Genomic DNA, 21,470 nt, shown 5'->3' with positions numbered 1-21,470 from the left:
GGACCAGAATTTTTATTTAGTGAATGAAGGAGAAATATGAATTAGATTTAATGTTTGGACATTTAGAGATTCAGATGGTGTAATTCTAGAGGTGAATGATCTTAGTAGAAGTATATGCAGATAAAACAGAAATTTGTTTTCCTTATTGTTGAGTGATAGGATAATGATATAGTGATGGAGGAACAGTTTAATTAACTGCTTGTGTAGTTGCTTGTGCTGTGAAATTTAACAAGTGAAATAATTGAGAACTAACAAACCTGTCATTAAAAAAATTGTTCTTTCCAAATCTTTGCTTTTTAGAATGGAAATGTGATTGGCTCCCTAATCACACTGAATTGCTGCAATTTACAATGAAACTGCAGCCACAAATTTTAATGCACCACAAGGTATCTTTTAATATTTTGTAATGACTAGGTTCTCAGGTAGATGCAGTAGCAGATGGAGCTGGGGAAGCACCAAACACAACCACAATGAACAGAACAGGAGACTTCCATTATTCATAAATTCAGCAATATCGCTTTTATAACAGGTGCCAGTCTCCACATCCAACATCAACTTGGTCTATTTTGGAGCCATTTCAGACATGAATATTTTGTTGAATTGACAGAGGGACATTTCTGATTATCTTTAGTACCTTTTCACTTTTAGATCTGTAACTACCTTGAATCTTTATCAAACTATTTTGTTTGCTTCAAACCAAGATGTTTGGGGTTTGGTTTAGTCCTGGATGCTTCTTAAGACATCTTTGCAGTCAAAAAGTTTTGCATTTTACAATAAAACATTTTTAAATTGTCTATAGGAAGGACACCAACTCAGTTAGCTGGATATTTGACGGCTCGTGTTTGTTCAGATACTTCTATTTACAAATTAAAGTGCTGTCTTCAATTGCTTGCAACTCGTAAGATAGAAAAGGCCCAGGCATAGCCTGAACAGAGTGTGTGACTTGCAGAGGAACCTGGAGATGATGATGCTACTTCTGGGTCATAGTGGTCACAAGTTTGGAAGATGCTGTAAAAGTAACCTTGGCAGGTTGATGTGGTGTATTCTGTGTTGCTTGCTCATCGCACTCACCACAGCCACTGGTAATAGAAGGTTCAGATTTTTAAGGCTCATATGTGATAGACAGTGATGTTGTTTCCTTTCCACTTTTAACACGGGATTTGCTAAGATAATGCAATTGCTTAATCAGGAATAAAACTTCAGTGTATCTTTTTGAATGAAAATATTTTCTCAAACAATTCCTATTCATTTTATCCAGTGGATCTCCCTCAGAGTGTTGCTGTAAAGGTTGATTCCATTTGGTGAGAAAATCATCACATTGTTTAAGTTTCAAAAAATTATCATTTTTTCTCTCTGTAATAGAAATCCAAACCATCCTCAATCAGTTCCTGTCATCTGGCCAGAGCACAGCATTGAGAAGCATTATATTGAGCTGAATGCAAACCTCAACCAAGAATCTGTGGGCAGCAACCTCAGAGCAAAGTAAGACCACAGTCTCCATGTTTCTCTCTTATAACATGACTTGTCCAAATACACACAGCATCTGTTTATTTGCTTTTTTGTGTATAATAGGCAGTTTGCAATGTGGAATGAGCTGATCGCGAAGATGGTTACCAGAAACATTGACTGTCTTCAGGACCAGATCCCGCCTCTGAATGGGACGACCCCACCAGTACACCCACCAATTGTCACAGTTCAGCAAGGTCAAGTAAAAGGTACGAAGCCAGCATTCAAAGCGCTCACAGTAACAAAATGACACAATGTACTGAGAACAATTACAATGAAAATACCGATTTTCAAGCACAGTATCCAATAATGATCGCAGAAATCTATAAAATTATAACAGGACTAGACAGAGTAAATGCAGGAAGGATGCTCGCAATAACTGGGGACTCCAGAAACAGAGGTCATAATCTAAGGACATGGGTAGGCCATTTAAGATGAGGAGACATTTTTTTCACCCAGAGAGGTGAGCATGTGGAGTTCTATGCCACAGGAAATGATTGAGTCCAAAACATTGGATGTTTTCAAGAAGGAGTTCGAAGTATTTGATTTATTTATTATCATGTATATCTTGTTACAAAATAGAGTAAAAAATGTTGTATGGTGTCACCACTCCCCGATGCCATCTTATTACACAGAAAAATAAACATTGAATGTAAAGGCAGAAAATGAAGAAATAAAGAAAGTGTCCAATGTAACAGTCCCTCTTGTTAAGTGCTGCATCTTGGGTCATGGGTCTGGTGGCCAGGCATGAGTTTCCGTCTCTGAGTTGCTGCTGAAACAAATGTCACCATTCTTTGGTGCCATCTTGCCTTAATGGACACCCTTGCTGGACCTTTCAATGCAGACACCACTAAATCTGCCATGTATCATACTGGCCCAAACTTAACTCCACGACCATCATGAGTCTGTTTTGGGTCCACCTCAGCAATGCACCGCTGTTGATGCTGTTGGGTCTCATACTGGGCCCAAACTCATCTCTGCCTCCATAAATCCGCACTGGACACATTACACCAGGAACCCAAACTTACCTCCGACTCCACCACCACCAAGAGTTCACACTGCGGGGCCTACTTGAGTCCACGCTGCTGGTCTGACTTGAGTTTGTGCTGCTAGGCCTACTCGAGTCCGTGCTGCTGGACCTACTCAAGTCCATGCTGCTGGGCCTACTCGAGTCCAGGTTGCTGGGTCTACTCGAGTCTGCGCTGCTGTGCCTACTCAAGTCTGTGCTGCTGGGCCTACCTGTGTCTGTACTGCTGGACTTACTTGAGTCCATGCTGCTGGGCCTATTTGACTCTATAATGCTGGGCCTACTTGAATCCGTACTGCTGGCCTACTTGAGACTGTGCTGCTGGGCCTACTTGAGTCCACATTTCTGGGCCTACTCGAGTCGATGGTGCTGGCCTCGCTCCAGTCTATGCTGCTGCTCCCACGTGCTCCTGCCGATGTCGTCACCACGATTGAGCTCTTCACCAATAGATAGGTAAAATAAAACAAAAAAGGAAAAATGAGAGAAGCGAAAAATGAAAGAAAAGAAGCGAAAAGATAAGTGGATGGAGCAGACAAGCCCCTGGATCAGAAACCCTAGTCCACCGCCATCTTATTGGAAGCCAGGATTTATAGTTCTTAGGGGTAAAAGGATCAAAGGTGTGGGGAGAAAGTGGAAACAGAATTCTGAGTTGGATAATCAGCCCTGATCATATTGAACGGCAGAGCAAGCTTCAACAGCCAAATGATCCAGTCTTGCTCCTATTTTCTGTGTTTCTATGTTACTTGGCACTGCATTCCAGGCTTCCATTAGTCATTCTTTGAACAAGTTTTTCCTCCAATTACTTTTGCAACTGTTACTAATTAAGTTGAGTCTGTGCTCTCTCATTCCCACTTACTTTCCATAAGTGGGGATATTGTCTCTGTACATATTCTGGTGTTCTTCCTGGTGTCATGGCTCATCCCTCAATTGACAATATCAAACAGATTATCTGTTAATGATTGCATTGCTCTTTGTAAAATCTTGATATATGAAAACTGATTGCCACTTTTCTGATAATTTGTGGGTGATGAACATTGCATACTTGAAATAGAGTCAATGAAATAAAGATTAAGGGACACTTGCATTTATATAGCACCGTCAATGATGCAAGGATGGCCGGAAATATTTTACAGCCATTGTAGGACCTTTACAGTATAATCACTGTTAGAATATACACACAGAAAGATCCCACAAATCAGTGAACTAAATGGCCAGCTCATCTGTTTGAAGATATTGGTTTCTGGGTGAATGTTGTCCAGTTGTTGCTGTCCAACAAATTCCGAGTTCTTCTTCAAATAATGCTGTGGGATCTTTTACAGCTACCTGAGAGCAAGGTTGGATCAGCCATGATTCTATTGAATGGCTGAGGAGGCTGGAGAGGCTGAACAACCTACTCCTATTCCTAGTTTTTATGGTCTTATTTAGCTTCTTCAGAAATATGGTACTTCGGATGGTGCAGCACTGTTTCAGTACTGCATTGAAGTGTCACCTTAGACTACATACTCAAGTCTCTAAAGTGGCTTTAAACCCATGACCCTCTGATTTAGAAAACACCAGTCTGCACAGAGGAGAAGAGCTGCATATGGGTACTTGTTGCAGCTGAAGATTCATTACAAATTCCCATATAATACAATTGCACATACACGCTTCACATAGGAAAGGAACAGGGAGTGAAACTAGACTAGCAAAGAAGCTTCAGAGGAAATGGATCCAGTTAATTATTCAGAGTCCCTGGTGCAACTTAAAACAGCAATCATGTGCTTATTACCTCTTAAATATGCAGAGAGAGCAGCTGACTCTGTTTAAGGACATTTTCAAAATAAATATGCAAAGATTAAAGCTGATAAAATATTTTGGTTTATTGTTAGTTGTGAATTGTTTATATCCTTTGAGGTTTCTGACTTCCACATGAAGTATCACAATTCCACTTTTAGTTCAGTCTCAAGGTCGTGAGTTTCTTTGTGGCCATCAAAATAAGTCCTTACTTCATGATAAAACCTAAAGCCTGAAGATTGACACTGAGTCACAAATTTTGGCACTTAATTATTTTGTGGATTCTGGAATAGGTTGGGACCATGTTGGAGTTGCGATGGGGGAGAGACAGAGAATAGGGTATATTTTTGTCCAAAAACAGAAATTGCTGGTAAAACTCAGCACATCTGACAGCATCAATGGAGAGAAAACATTTGACATTTCGAGTCCACTGAAGTTCTTCTTACAAACCGAACTCAAAATGTTGGCCAGCACAGTGGCTCAGTGGTTCACACTGCTGTCTCATTGTGTCAGGGACCCAGGTTTGATTCCAGCTTCAGGCGACTGTCTATGTGGAGTTTGTACATTCTCCCCGTGTCTGCATGGTTTCCTCTGGGTGCTCCAGTTTCCTCCCACAGTCCAAAGATGTGCAGGTTAGGTGAATTGGCCATGCTAAATTGCCCACAGTGTTCCAGGATGTGTAGGTTAGGTGCATTTGTCAGGGGAAAATGTAGGGGAATGGGTTTGGGCGGGTTATTCTTCACTGGGTCAGTGTGGATTTGTTGGGCCAAATAGCCTGTTCCCACACTGTACAGATTTCTGTTCACAGATGCTGCCAGACTTGCTGAGTTTCTCCTGCAATTTCTGTTTTAAGCTTCAGCTCTTCATTTACAGCCCTTTGTATTATTCTGTTTCTGCCCCTCTCTTCAGCAGCGAATGCTACATGATGGAAGACTAAAGAAAAGGCAAAAACAAAGCTTGAGCTGCAAAGCATGCATCAATGGTTAGCCAAAACAACTATCCTGAAATAACAGTTGAACAGTGATTAAGACTGTCTCCTGGCACGAGTATGGAATGAGGAAATTTAAATTATCTTGACTTTGTTCATTCACAAATTGAGAGAGCGAGAGAGAGAGAGAGAGAGACAGTGAGGTACAAAGATTGAGCACCATTGGAGGTTTTGTGGCCAATTGAAACATGCAGAATGCCAATGAGCTATAGAGGCCAGAAACCCGTAGTCTGAGACTGCACACTGCATATGACATCAGTGCCCAGTATTATTCAGCCAGAAGAATTCATTAATAATTTCAACTTCCATTCGCTGACCACCCCTGCTGTGAGGGGGCATCAGTTCAAAACAGAATTAGATGTGCTGCCTGCTTCACTGTGATCAAAGGAGTTTTTCAATGTTTACATTTTTGGCTCAGAATTGTTAATTTATTGAACCACCAGAGCTTTGTGGAACCAACTACAACAATAAATTGCATTTATATAGTACCTTCCATGTCACAAAACATTATAAGGAACTTCACAGGAGCATAACCCAACAAAAAAAATGCCAAGACGACACGAGGGCAGGCAACTGAAAACTTGATCAAAGCCAAAGGTTTTAGGAGCATCGCAAAGGAGGAGACAGAGCCAGAGTCATAGAGTCATAGAGATGTACAGCATGGAAACAGACCCTTCGGTCCAACCCGTCCTTGCCGACCAGATATCCCAACTCAATCTAGTCCCACCTGCCAGCACCCGGCCCATAACCCTCCAAACCCTTCCTATTTATATACCCATCCAAATGCCTCTTAAATGTTGCAATTGTACCAGCCTCCACCACTTCCTCTGGCAGCTCATTCCATACCTGTACCACCCTCTGCGTGAAAAAGTTGCCCCTTAGGTCTCTTTTATATCTTTCCCCTCTCACCCTAAACCTATGCCCTCTAGTTCTGGACTCCCTGACCCCAGGGAAAAGGTATTGCCTATTTACTCTATCCATGCCCCTCACAATTTTGTAAACCTCAATAAGGTCACCCCTCAGCTCCAGGGAAAACAGCCACAGCCTGTTCGGAGAGGCAAGGAATTTTGAGAGGAAATTCCCAAGTTTAGTACCTCGATAGCTGAAAGCATGGCCACCAATGAAGAAGTGAAGGAAATCAGGGATACCGAAGGAAACAGGCGAAACCCGAAGGAAGGTAGAGGATAACAGCTTAAGTTAATTAACAGCAGGAAATACCGAATATAGGAGGAAATACAAAAGTATCTGCTTGTGTTCTCATGGGCATCCCACCTGCCAGAAGCATTAAACAACAGGCAAATGAATGTGGTTTAAATTCCTTTCCACAGTCTTGAGTTCATAATGCAAGCCAGCACCTGAGTGCAGTTCTCAGGGAAAGCTGCATTACTGTGATGCTCTCTTGGGGGTAGATATTAAACCAAGATCCTAGTTGACCTTTCCATGGGACATAAAAGATTCCATGATAATAACTTGAAGATGTGCAGGGGTGTTTTCCTTCTATGTCCTAACCACCTAATAAATCTCTCAACCAGCAGATTTTCTGATCATTACAACACAATCACATTTGGGATCTTGCTGTGCACAAGTTGGCTACGGTGTTTCCCACATTACAGCAGTGACTACGGTCCAAAAGTATTTCATGAACCGTCAACAGCTGAGGGGCATGCAGAGGCCATGACAGGTGCTACATAAATGCAAGTCTTCCCCCGTTACAAATTTGGACCCCTCGTGGGTCCATTGGGATGAGCATGTCAGCTAAATGAAGCACTCTTTAGATAAAGAAAACTGAAAATATCAAAGCCTGTGACCTTCCTTCTGACTGGCAGGGATGAGTGGTTTCCTGCCTCGTAGCCACTGAGACTGGGACAAAAATAAATGTCTGTTCAGGTAGGTTTACTTGTCAACTGACTGAGGTAAGGCTTTGAATGATAGCCAGCTAGATAAAAGGCCAGTAGACAAACTGGCAGGAATATTTCAGAAGTCCATACTAATTCTCATCCAAACAAAATAAACTCAGCCAGAGTATGCTCAAGGCAGAATATGTAAAGAAAATTCTAGATCTGGCCTGGCATATTTTCAGTTTGTTGCTACCATGTTTTAAATTGCTCAAAATATGAAACTTGTTAATGTTGCCTTTCAAACTGGTCTAAAAGATATTTGTTTATTATCAGTGATTGAACATATAAAATGTTGTGTCAAATGCCAATTAGTTAAAGGGCAGTTTTCAAAAGTAGGTCGCACTCTCCAGGCTGGGACTGATTCAAATGATAGAGCATCACTCTCTGTCTAAGGATCTGGCTTTGGCAAATCAAAGTGTGTTTTTGTGACCTGGTTCACTTTTCTCTCTTTCTGGATCGGTATACAATGGCTTGTCTGTTTCTGAAATAATAAGGCTCTCTGAAATATTAATTCGTTCAATTGAAAATAGCTGAGGGAATTTTTTTTAAAAAGTATAAATTACTAAATACTTCCAGTGCATAGATTTCGGTCCCATTTCAGAGACACTGACACATAATCCAGGCTGGCACTCCAGTGCACTGCTGAGGAAGTGCTGCACTGTCCGACATGCCAATTTTCAGATGAGAGATTAGATCGAGGTTCTGATCTGACCTCTTGGGTAGACAAAAGACATTCCACGACAAAGAAGGTTCTCCCTAGTGCCTTGGTCAAAATTTAATATGCATAAATCACAAGATCAAATTATCTGGGTAATATCTCAGTGCTGCTTTGTGGAACTTATGATGTGCGAATAGGCTGCTTTGTTTTCTATATTACAACAACATTTCTTTGCTGGTAAAGAATGTGAGACGCTAAGGCCATTAAAGGTGGCATAAATGTACCTTCTTTCTTGGAAAATTCAACAATTTTTTGGTTTATTTTCATGCAAAATAGAAACTGAAAGTGCAGGACAGAACTCAGAATCTGCAACAACAAATCCTTACCTCCTATTGAGATAAACATTTCACAGCGTCAGTATTTCATCTATATTCAAGACATAACTATTAAATGGAAGCATAAGTGCTCATATATCAAACACTGATGTCCATCTAAGTGTTACATACAAACAAGGAGCAAGAATAAGTCACTCAGCCTTTTCAGCTTGCACCTTCAATCAATAAGACCATGGTTGAAAGGATTTTAACTCATCTCTACATTCCTGCACATCCCCAACAATCTTTCATCTGCCTTGGTAATCAAGAATCTATCTATTTCTGCCTAAAACTAGTAAAAGATTCTAGATCCAATGCTGAAATCAATAATACAGTATTTGAGTTCATTTTAATATTAATGCTGCATCTGTACATGATGGGGCTTCATGTTTTGCCAAAAGCAGGGATGATGTCTGCAGCTGTGAATTCCCTTAGTCCTATTAAAAAAATTCTTGATTCTTCAGCCCTACACTGGGAGCGTCAGACTAGAACATGGGCTTAGTTCTTTAGAGTGCAACATCCCCACCATAACGTTTTTACTGATATGAGAATGCTATCCATTGAGCTAAAGTTCACACTTATGAAAACAAAATATTTGGAAAACTTCCATTGCATAGCGCAATGAGTTGTAGTTGGCTGTCCATCAGGTGGATCATGGCATATATTCAGAATCATGAAGTTCTTCCATGTGTCTTCATGTAGTTTAACAGATAGATTTTTCAGCCCATAGACTTCTGCATACATGGGCTAGGCCAATGCAATGGTGTGCACACTCTAGTTCTAATCATGCTCATAATCATGAACCTCTCTGCATTTCTTTCTTAAGGTTTCAATGTTCAAGATTTCTTAGGAGGATTCCTGCAAGTTTTTTTGAAAATTCCTTATGCGTCCCCACCAGTTGGAGGTCTCCGATTCAAGGTAAGTCTCCAAATTGACCACTGCCATCACTGCTGTGTCATTCTGAAATGGTCCCTTCAGTTTTCTTCCTTTTTCTACAAGAAAATAAGCAATGGTGGCTCAGTGGTTAGCACTGCTGCCTCACAGCAGCCAGGACCTGGGTTTGATTCCAGCCTCTGGCGACTGTCTGTCTGGAGTTTGCACATTTTCCCCGTGTCTGCGTGGGTTTCCTCCCACAGTCCAAAGATGTGCAAGTTAGGTGAATTGGCCGTGCTAAATTGCCCGTAGTGTTCAGGGATGTGTAGGTTAGATGCATTAGCCGCAGTTGAATACAGGATAATAGGGTAAGGGAATGGGTCTGGATGGGTTATTCTTCAGTGGGTCAGTGTGGTCTTGTTGGGCTCAAGGATTTGTTCCCACACTGTAGGGATTCTGTGCTAGCCCAAGGGGTTTACATCCTCATAACAACATGCCAAGAAATAATTAGCGTTTTCTTCAGAATCTCTAAAAACATAACTGATTAGCCTCTTTCAAGTTTGAACCTTATTGGCATCTTTATCATTGTTCAATTATTTTTATCTTTCATTAGTAATTTATCAAAGGTCAGTTTTATTATGAACTTTTCTATCTCATTCCTTATCAGTCCAAAGTATGCAGCCTAACATAACCTTCCTCTTCCTCATGTCCTCATTTTTAAAATAAAGACTTCTTGTATGTCTCCTGCTTTAGATCCTGAACATCATAAAATATCTTAAGGGAGCGGAGTCTTCAAAGTCTGTTGGGAGGTGGGAAAGACATCAAAATCAGACAGGAATATCACTGAGACACCCCTATTCCTATAATACATCTGCCATAATTTCTCTACTCTTGTTGACAACTCTATGTCACTCTCCAGCTATGAGGGAACTTCTAGATCCACACCCAACAAGACTCCCTGGTTCTGGGCCAGTGGAGAGAGGGGGATGGGTGGTTGATGTCATGGCTGAGGCATCAGGACGAGAGACTGATGAAGGTCGAGTGGGAGTCAGGTAGCCAGATGGGGTTGTCAGGTGCCAGGGCGAGGGGTGGTGGGCAGGAGTCAAGTTAAAGTTTGGGGGTTTTCAATCCTGAGGCAGATGTCTTAGGGCCTGGGGGTATCAGGCTAGAGTTGGGAGAGGGGGGAGGTCTGGGTAAGTTGTCAGGAGAAGCATAGTTAGGGTGTGTGAGATAACCATGAGATCTGTTAAATAGTTGCACAGGAGTTAGACTCTGTATTTAATGTCTAACTTTTCCTGAGTAACTATTTACTTCATTTAGTCAGAACACTCTGATTTAAATGGAAACTTTGGGGGTTTCTGGAGCGTAGAAATTGCCAAACAAAATATTCAATTTCCAAAAAAGAAAAAATGCTGGAAAATCTCAGCAAGTCTGGCAGCATCTGTAAGGAGAGAAAAGAGCTGACATTTCGAGTCTAACTGACCCTTTGTCAAAGCTTGTTTGTTTTTACCGAAAGATTCAATTTCCCAGGGTAATTCTTTCATAATGGAATTTTACAGGGTCCCCACAAACTGGGATAATGACTGCTCCAGAAGAACAGGCCTTGTGTTCCTGATGAAGGGCTTCTGCCTGAAATGTCAATTTTCCTACTCCTCGGATGTTGCCTGACCTGCTGTGCTTTTCCAGCACCACTCTAAACTCGAGTCTAATCTCCAGCATCTGCAGTATCCACTTTCGCCTTGTGTCCTGAAGCCTGTTCTTCCATTCAATGACACAATGGCTAATCTGCAGCCAAATTAGGCCTTGCTCCAAACCCTTTATTCTTTGATAGATTTTTGTTACTAATAATCTCAGATTTAAAGTGAACAGTTGATCAAGCAACAGTTGCTATTTACGAAAGACAATTCCAAATTTCCAGCACCCTGTGCAAAGATGCTTGTCCTACTTTCACTGAAGGAAGGTCTAGTTTTAATACATAGGTTCTGTCTCCTATTTTTAGACTTTCCAACTATTGGAAATAGCATTTGGTGATCTACTCTTTCAGTTCTTTTTAATGTCTTGAAAACTTCAAATACATACAACACTAACCATCTAAATTCCAGGGAATACTAGCCTGTTTTGTGAGTTCTCTTTGTAAGTAAATCCCAATTTCTCCAGGCAACTTTCTTGTAAATATCCATTGAACTCCCTCTAAGTGCAATATATCCCTAAATGCACACAATGCAAAAGCAAATTTGAAATATTAACAGAATATATTTTAAATAGTCATCAGGTCAGGCAGCACCTGTGGAGAAAGAGTGAGATATATTTAATTTTAGCTTGAACTGTTGGAATGAAAGTTACTTTCACTTCTTTAATATCATTCTCCTCATGTCTGTGTGGGTTTTCACCGGGTGCTCTGATTTCTTCCCAGAGTCCAAAGATGTGCAGGTTAGGTGGACTGACCATGCTAAATTGCCCATAATGTTCAGGGATGTGTAGGCTGGTGGATTAGCTATAGGAAATGCAGGGTTACAGGGGTAGGTTAGGAAAGGGGCATCTGTGTGGGATGATCTTTGGAGGGTCAGTGGTGACTCGATGGGCTGAATAGCCTGCTTCCATACTGTAGGGATTCTGTGAAATCTGCTCACTTAGTCTCTGCCTCACGCTAACTTCCATGGAAACCACTATACTGCATATGTATTTGTTACCTCTAGATGTACTAAGGCCCTTCTGCAAGGCTCCCATTTTCCACCATCATAAACTTTAGCTTATCCAGCCTTGTCCTGTCTACCTTGGCTCATTCCAATTCATATTCATTCATGACTTGCTATCCTATACTAACTCTCAATCTGGAAAAGCCTCGATTTTAAAATTCTAACCCAGATTTCCAAATTTCTCCTTGGCTCCATTTGGCTTAGCTGTAATCTTTTCTTGCCCTACCATCTGAGATTTTTGTGCTCCTCCATGTGTAATTATACAACCCTGATCTCCATTACTCTATCATTGACAATCGTGTCTTCAACTGCCCAGACCCAAAGTACCAGCATTTCTTTCCTAAACCTTTCTGTCCTCTTGAGATTGTCCTTAAATCGTACCTTTCTTGACTAAGCTTTTGTTCATCTAATTCTAATAATTCCATACTCAACTATTCCAATGCTTTCCTATCTGACCCCATGTCCTCCTTAGATGTAAGCTTATCGTAAGATTTGCAGTCTGTATCTAATCCTACGTCAGGCAGGAACAGTGAATGAAACTAGCTAATGGGATTCTCTCTTTTATTGTGGTGTTTCTTTGGCAGCCCCCTGAGGAACCCAGACCATGGAATGGGATCTTGGATGCTACAGAGTTGGGACCTGCCTGCCCACAGTCTCTGACTGAGTTACCTGACAAAATAAACCGCACGAGTGAAGATTGTCTCTACCTCAATGTCTATGCACCAATCGGGGTAGGAAAGGTTTTGTTAATGCTATGAATCCTGTCTGCACTGCGCTTTACAGAATAGGTTATTGCCTAATATTTCAACGAAGGTTACAGTGTGAGTACTCATGACTTTATCTCAGCTCACACTGTCTAACCACCTCAAATGAAGATCATGTGAACCATTGTGAAAGCCTGCATATCAATTTTTACAGCACATTAAAGATAAGGTTCAATGGAAGCACTTCTTTCATTAAGGCAGATGACAGGGTTTCAAGTCCCACACGAAGTACTTGAGCACAAAATCAAGGCTGACAGCTCAGTGCAGTTGTATTGTCCAAGGTGCTGTCTGTTGTATGAGATAACAAGCTGAGACTTTGCCTGAAGTCTGAGTTGGATGTAAAAGATCCTATGACATTACTTTGAAGAAGAAAAGGGGATTTAATCCTGGTGTCCTGGCCAATAATTAGTCCTTAACTAATATCTCAGCAAGAGGAAAAGGGTATGTAAGATATAGACTGTAGGGAAATAGATGGTGACATTTTGCAAAATGTCCATATAACAGAGGAGGAAGTGCTGGATGTCTTGAAAAGCATAAAAGTGGATAAATCCCCAGGACCTGATCAGGTGTACCCTAGAACCCTGTGGGAAGCGAGAGAAGTGATTTCTGGGCCTTTTGCTGAGATATTTGTATCATTGATAGTCACAGGTAAAGTGCCAGAAGGTTGGCTAACGTGGTGCCACTGTTTAAGAAGGGTGGTAAGGACAAGCCAGGGAACCATAGACCTGTGATCCTGATGTCAGTGGTGGGCAAGTTGTTGGAGGGAATCCTGAAGGGCAGGATGTACATGTATTTGGAAAGGCAAGGACTGATTAGGGATAGTCAACATAGTTTTGTGCATGGGAAATCATGTCTCACAAACTTGATTGAGTTTTTTGAGCAAGTCACAAAAAAGATTGATGAAGGCAGAGTGATAGATGTAATCTATATGGACTTCAGTAAGGCGTTCAACAACGTTTCCCATGAGAGGCTGATTAGCAAGGTTAGATCTCAGGAAATACAGAGAGAACTAGCCATTTGGATACAGAACTGGCACAAAGTTAGAAGATAGAGGGTGGTGGTGGAGGGTTGTTTTTCAGACTGGAGACCTGTGACCAGTGGAGTGCCACAAGGATCGGTGCTGGGTCCTCTACTTTTTGTCATTTACATAAATGATTTGGATGCGAGCAAAGGAGGTACAGTTAAGTTTGGTAAGTTTGCAGATGACACCAAAATTGGAGGTGAAGTGGACAGCGAAGAGGGTTACTTCAGATTACAATAGGATTTTGACCAGATGGGCCAATAGGCTAAGAAGTGGAAGATGGAGTTTAATTCAGATTTGCTTTGGGAAAGCAAATCTTAGCAGGACCAATACACATAATGGTAAGATCCTAGGGAGTGTTCCTGAGCAAAGAGACCTTGGAGTGCAGGTTCATAGCTCCTTGAAAGTGGAGTCGCAGATAGATAGGATAGTGAAGAAGGTATTTGGTATGCTTTTCTTTATTGATCAGAGTATTGAGTACAGGAGTTGGGAGGTCATGTTGTGACTGTACAGGACATTGGTTAGGCCACTGTTGGAATATTGCATGCAATTCTGGTCTCCTTCCTATTGGAAAGATGTTGTGAAACTTAAAAGGGTTCAGAAAAGATTTACAAGTATGTTGCCAGGGTTGGAGGATTTGAGCTTTTGGGAGAGGTTGAACAGGCTGGGGCTGTTTTCCCTGGAGCGTTGGAGGCTGAGGGGTGACCTTATAGAGGTTTACAAAATTATGAGGGGCATGGATAGGGTAAATAGGCAATGTCTTTTCCCTGGGATTGGGAAGTCCAGAACTAGAGTACATAGGTTTAGGGTGAGAGGGGAAAGATTTAAAAGAGACCTAAGGGGCAACATTTTCACGCAGAGGGTGGTATGTGTATGGAATGAGCTGCCAGAGGAAGTGGTGGAGGCTGGGACAATTGCAACATTTAAGAGGCATTTGGATGGGTATATGAATAGGAAGGGTTTGGAGGGATATGGGCTGGGTGCTGGCAGGTGGGACTAGATTGGTTTGGGATATCTGGTCGGCATGGATGGGTTGGACTGAAGGGTCTGTTTCCATGCTGTACATCTCTATGACTCTGACTCTAAGAACAGGGGCGGCACGGTGGCTCAGTGGTTAGCACTGCAGCCTCACAGCACCAGGGACCTGGGTTCAATTATAACTTTGGGTGGATGTCTGTGTGTAGGATAGGTGCATTAGTCAGGGGTAAATGTAAATTAATAGAGGAATAGGTCTGGGTGGGTTACTCTTCAGAGGATCAGTGTGGACTTATTGGGCTGAAGGGCCTGTTTCCACATCGTTCTAATCAACAGATTATCTGATCATTATCACCTTACTGTTTTCTACACTCAACGTATTTTATGATTTTCTCTCTCCCGTTCCTCCCTCTGACTGAGTATAATTGACTTGGGTTGATCTGAATATGATGTGCGTTTTCTACTTAGCAGTGACTACACTGCAAAGATACTTCAGTGACAGTAAAGTGTTATGGGATCATCTATGGTAGATATCAACCTTGTATAAGTGCAAGACCTTTTCCTTGAAATGTTGTATGCATTGGCATTTTAATTTTTTTAACAGTACCTCAATTCCATTACTTTCCATTACATTTTCTTCTAGTTCTGGTAGTCTTTTTGCAGTCAGCGGAGTATTCATTGAGGTTATAATCCCTTGTCAAAAAACAAATCTGCACTGACATGTTATTTAAACCTACACTGTTGCAAGGCAGTAGAAATGAATGGAAAAATAACGGGGATGAAGGAGAACTATATAGTGCAAAAAGTTCTAGATAAATAAGAAAGGTGGGTTCTTATTTCTGTAACACTGCAAGACACTGACACTATTCCATGACAAATGGAGCTCAGTAAGGAGAGACAGGAGCATTGGAAAAGGTGTAGGCTATTCTGGTGATATATTTGAATATGTTTGACAATTTGGTAAGACCATGAATGATATGTACATGAAATCAATGTTTCTGACATTTGTTTCATAGTCTCTTGATATGTTGCCCTAAAAAAATCTATATATCTCAACCTTGAAAGCTACTAATGAGGCATCACACCCACAGCCTTTTTTTTTCCTATTTTCATGTTGAATGGCCTTGTTCAAAATTTAAGATTATGGTCCCTTGATCTTGTTTTTCTATCTGAGGAAATAGATTTCCAATATCTATCTTAACATTTAAAACATCATATTCAGATCAACCCAAGTCAATTATACTCAGTCAGAGGGAGGAACGGGAGAGAGAAAATCACGGTGGCACAGTGGTTAGCACTGCTGCCTCACAGCGCCAGAGACCTGGGTTCAATTCCCGCCTCAGGCGATTCTCTGTGTGGAGTTTGCACATTCTCCCCGTGTCTGCGTGGGTTTCCTCCAGGTGCTCCGGTTTCCTCCCACACTCCAAAGATGTGCAGGTCAGGTGAATTGGCCATGCTAAATTGCCCGTAGTGTTAGGTAAGGGGTAGATGTAGGGGTATGGGTGGGTTGCGCTTTGGCGGGGCGGTGTGGACTTGTTGGGCCAAAGGGCCTGTTTCCACACTGTAAGTAATCTAATCTAATCATAAAATATGTTGAGTGTAGAAGCAGGCCATTTGGCCTATTGAGTCCACAACGAATCTCCAAAGAACATCCCATCCAGACTCACTCCTCTACTCTATCCCTGTAATCCCACATTTCCCATAATCTATCTACTATGCACATCTCTGGTCACTATGGGCAATTTAACATAGCTAATCCACCTAACTGGCACATCTTTGGAGTATGGGAGGAAACCAGAGAACCTGGAGGAAATTCACGCAGAATGTGCAAATTCCACACAGAAGTCCACCAAGGATGGAACTGAACCCAGATCCCCGGAGCTGTGAGGCAGCAGTGCTGACTACTGTACCACTGTGCTGCCTGGAAAGAGCCAGGTTAACTCCTTTCATGACGTGTCATCCATTTGTTTTGGCCTCCGCCATTTTGGGTAGGCATTGGGCCTCATTTGGGCAATTTCCTCAAATAATAAGTATCAAGATTAGAAAAATTGTGTTAAGTGGTAACAAAACCAAAATGGATCAACCCACTATGAAACTGGTCTTTGCAGCTGTTATTTATCCCTCTTGCCTTCCAACAGCTACCTTAGTTTGCAGGAGAGGTCCTGTTGTAAACTTCAAGAGAAAAGTGCTATTAGATTAGATTAGATTACTTACAGTGAGGAAACAGGCCCTTCGGCCCAATAAGTCCACACCGACCCGCCGAAGCGCAACCCACCCAGACCCCTTCACCTAACACTACGGGCAATTTAGCACGGCCAATTCACCTAACCCGCACATTTTTGGACTGTGGGAGGAAACCAGAGCACCCAGAGGAAATCCATGCAGACACAGGGAGAATGTGCAATCTTCACATTGTCAGTCGCCTGAGGCGGGAAATGAATCCGGGTCTCTGGCACTGTGAGGCTACAGTGCTAACCACTGTGCCGCCCACGGCTGCATAACTGACTAATCATTGCAAATAATCTATCAATTGTACCACAACAAACTCATGCATGATGTGAGAAATACCCTGCTTGTAGACAGCTTTTGGAATTATAGTATTGATGTATTTCAAACAGCTGCACTCACCAAATATCATGTCTAAAATTCAGAGGCCATGTCACAAAACAGCTGGAAAATAATCCATCTTGGGATCTTGCTCCATTCACTCATTGAAATACAGACAGTGATTTTTCAGGGGCCAAATGTTCAGGAAGGCAGAGGAGCAAACCTACTTTGTCTGGCAGTGGATCTTGAGGGTGCTATTTTATGGTGACATCCCAGGCTGCCTTTCAAATAAAATCAGTGGCCTGATCCAAAACCTGCTGGCCAAATTGTTAGGCTGGCAGCTCTGCAGTACCTTCAAGAGTTGTTGCCACTGCCCGGGTTGATCTTAGAGGACAAAGTCATACAAGTGGAGTCTCTTGGCATCTGGGTCAGTCAGGCTGCTGCCGGTGAAATGAAAGGTGAGTTACTGAGGGCAGGCAGCACTAATGCAATAGGGTTAACCATTACTGCCCAGATGTCTCAATTCGTTCCCCCAAGAGAGCCCATAAAGGAGACTGGACAGTCACCACATCATGGCAAAGGCCCACCTTACTGCTAGTAAGATGCCAGGAAAGGCTCCTTACTAGCCATCTTAACTGGTCACATTGGCCTCTGTGTGGCAGGATCATCTACAACCTTTCCTACTCTTGACACAAGGATAGGAATGGGTACTATCTATGCTGTGTTTCAATGTCATTGCTCAAACCTCTCTACCTCAAACCCACAGCCAAAGGCCCCATACAATTGTTTTCACCCAGTTTAGTTTCGAACTTATTAGATTTCGGGAGCAGCTGTGTCCTTCTGTTGTAGATAATGCGAATGAGCATGCCAGAGTTGACATTGTTCTGTCTTTTCTGGAGTCCAAAAACATAGCCAAAATATAAACCACATTACTTGTATATTGGATTAATGGCTATGAGTTATTCACTAGACATCAGCGATATCAAATGACATCAGATCACATGGATAGAAGCCTGATGGAGGCAGGTTCTAGTGAAGGCCTGCTCAATTATCCCTGGGTACCTGTTGTTAAGATTTAATAAAAGTTACAAGTTTGTGCTGGTATAGTGTCCAGTTCTCATCTGTCCCGAGAACCCAGGTGTTGCTAATGATATTTATACACCATCGAAGTAGATTAAAGAGGCATTTGGCCTGTTCCCCATCAGCAAATTTTGGATTCTGTTACCTGAAGATATGAAAGATGTTCCAGTTCTAAGCATTTTCCTATGTGACAGATCCACAAAATCCCATTTGCAGAAAAAAAGAGTTCACATATGTGTCGAAATTCAATGACACCCTAATTGAATTAAGATACCAGATCAGCCATGATTTGCTTGAATAGGTGTGAGGGGCTGAATGGCCTTTTCTTGTCCCTCTGATTCTTCTTTCTCTTCCTGTCACTCACTCACCATATGGTTTACAGATTTCCAATCGAAAACATTTCAGTCAGTTTTGGTCTGCATTTTGGGTAAAATGGACTAACCATAAAAAAAATGAATTAACCTACTATAAAGGATGGGTACCTCAGCACCTCACTTTACCGCAAACCCACGGACAACCTCACGATACCACACTTCTCCAGCTTCCACCCAAAACATATTAAGACAGCCATCCCCTATGGACAAGCCCAATCCATACACAGGATCTGTTCAGAGGAGGAGGAACATGACGAGAACTTGGAAGTACTCAAGGATGCCCTCATAAGAACAGGGGACAATGCTCAACTCATCGACTGCCAGTTCCGACATGCCACAGCGAGGATCTGTTCAGAGGAGGAGGAACATGACGAGAACTTGGAAGTACTCAAGGATGCCCTCATAAGAACAGGGGACAATGCTCAACTCATCGACTGCCAGTTCCGACATGCCACAGCGAGACAGTTACAAAGTTGCAACCGACGGGGTACCCTTAATTGTCCAGTTTTTCCCAGGAGCCGAAAAACTACACCATGTTCTTCTCAGCCTGCAACACATTATCAATGAGGATGAGCACCTCGCCAAGACCTTCCCCACACCTCTACCTCTTGCCTGTAAAACCTCAAACCTCAAACAGATCATTATTTGCAGCAAACTGTCCGTCTTTCAGGGCAACACCTTGTCACAGTAGACGCTGCAAGACATATCAGAGTGTTGACATGGATATCACCATTATACATTAGGACACCTCCCACCATGTATGTGGCAGATACTTGTGTGACTTGGCCAACATTGTCTATCTCATACGCTGCAGGCAAGGATGCTCTGAGGCATGGTACATTGTTGAGACTAAACAGAGGTTATAGCAACGGATGAATGGACACCACACAACAATCAACAGACAGGAGAGTTCCTTTCCAGTCAGAGAACACTTCAGCGGTCCAGGACATTCGATCTTGGACCTTTGGGTGACCATTCTCCAAGGCAGACTTCAGGACAGGCAACAATACAAAGTGCCCGAGCAGAGGCTGATAGCCAAGTTCGGTACCCATGGGGACGGCCTCAACTGGGACCTTGCGTTCATGTCACACTACAGGTGACCCCACGGCACTACACACACATACAGACACTCCTACAGACAGACAGACAGACACACACACACCTCCTACAGACCCATACACTCACGCAGATGCTCTTTCATATGCTCACAAATACACTCTCATACTCACACATGCATCCTCTTGGAGACTTATACCCCTTCGCACTCACACACATAGACATACACACACTCTTTCACAGACACTCATACCCCCTCGCGCACACACACACATACCCACATGCAAACACACACACTTAAGTTTGTGGGGTGAATTAGTACTTGCAGAATTATATTTTATTTTGCTCAAAAACCACATGGATCTATGTAAGATTCTGTAAATCCCTTTTTCAGATTAGAATCAGTCTGAACATTGTGGTACAGATAGCCTCACACAGGGCACCTCACACCTTCAATGCATTATCTGGGCCGACATGGCACCTATTGTTAAAGTTCATTTGAGAAGGTAACTTTAACAAACTTTTGGAATTTACATACGAAAGAAATGAAACCAACATGTTGATTCTAAAAGACTTAACAAACAATCCAAATCTTTTTCAATATATAATTTCAGTTATATTACACTGTAAACGTTTGCTATAAATTGTGTCTTACAATCTTATACTCCACAACCATCTGATGAAGGAGCAGCACTCCAAAAGCTAGTGCTTCCAAATAAACCTGTTGGACTATAACCTGGTGTTGTGTGATTTTTAACTTTGGGCACCCCAGTCCAACACCGGCATCTCCAAATCATGCTATAAACATATAAGATTTAGGATTAGATATAGTTTAGTGCTTGTTCCATCTTAGAAATGATCAGTTGCCTATCTGAGCATCAGAACAAATCCATTATATCTTGTCTTTCCTTCATTAAAATCTCATGGAGTCACATGGTGAAAGGCTATCAAGGATAGGCAGGAATGTGGATTTGTTATTATAATCAGATCAGCTGTTACTTTATCAAATAGCAGAGCAGGCTTAGGGGCTAAATGGCCTGCTCCTGCTTCTTGTCGTACGTTGAGTGATTTAGTTCAGAATAGGCCATTTGATCAATTGTGTCACTGTTGATCTTTGGGAGAGCTCTACAATTAGTTCCATGCTCTTTCTGTACAACTTTACAATATTCTATTTTGTTTCTAAGTATTTATCCAGTTGCCTGATTCCACCACCCTATCAGACTGCATTACAGATTATAACAACTCATGGTGTAAAAGAAATGCTTGCCATTGCTCTTCTGAGACTTTTGCTTTAACTATCTTAAATGGATTTAGAAAACTGCTATAGATCAATTCTCTTTAAAGATATTTTGCTGCACTGAAAGAACAAGAGAAAATAAATTTTCACACAATAAATAGAAAACAGACATTAAATTCAGTAGCTGAAAAATGTGTTGCTGGAAAAGCGCAGCAGGTCAGGCAGCATCAAAGGAGCAGGAGAATCGACGTTTTGGGCATAAGCCCTTCTTCCTGATTTTCAGCTCTGATCTCCAGCATCTGCAGTCCTCACTTTCTGCTAATTAAATTCAGTAGTCTAGATTGTATAGTTAGTCTTTTCAATCAAGTCTTTTAATAATTTTTAAAAGTCAAAATGTAAATTAGTTGTTACTTACATGGATTGTCAATGGGTAGAATTGTTTGTGCAAAAATTATCTAGATACTTACTTACAACTCAGTTTTGACAGCATTTATTTATTTTCGTGACAGACAGGCAACAGTTCTCGATCTCTGCCCGTTATGGTTTACTTTCACCACGGTTCCCTCCAGTCTGGGGCAGCTGGGGTACATGACATGAAGAATCTTGCAGCGTATGGACAGGTA

The 21,470-nt window shown here is 41.9% G+C and overlaps 1 protein-coding gene across 1 annotated transcript in view; it reads left to right on the top strand.

Moving 5' to 3' along the window:
- Positions 1 to 21,470, top strand: part of LOC140464931 (uncharacterized) — a 64,569-nt gene that overhangs the window by 30,884 nt on the left and 12,215 nt on the right. The window contains exons 10-14 of the mRNA XM_072560575.1: positions 1,363 to 1,482; positions 1,573 to 1,715; positions 9,051 to 9,142; positions 12,378 to 12,524; positions 21,357 to 21,467. Coding sequence (XP_072416676.1) covers positions 1,363 to 1,482; positions 1,573 to 1,715; positions 9,051 to 9,142; positions 12,378 to 12,524; positions 21,357 to 21,467 — 613 coding nt within the window. The remainder of the gene's footprint in view (positions 1 to 1,362; positions 1,483 to 1,572; positions 1,716 to 9,050; positions 9,143 to 12,377; positions 12,525 to 21,356; positions 21,468 to 21,470) is intronic.

This window comes from Chiloscyllium punctatum, chromosome 41 (genome assembly GCF_047496795.1).
Source record: "Chiloscyllium punctatum isolate Juve2018m chromosome 41, sChiPun1.3, whole genome shotgun sequence".
NCBI classification, from domain to species: Eukaryota; Metazoa; Chordata; class Chondrichthyes; order Orectolobiformes; family Hemiscylliidae; genus Chiloscyllium; species Chiloscyllium punctatum.
This window is presented reverse-complemented; position numbering and strand designations above follow the sequence as displayed.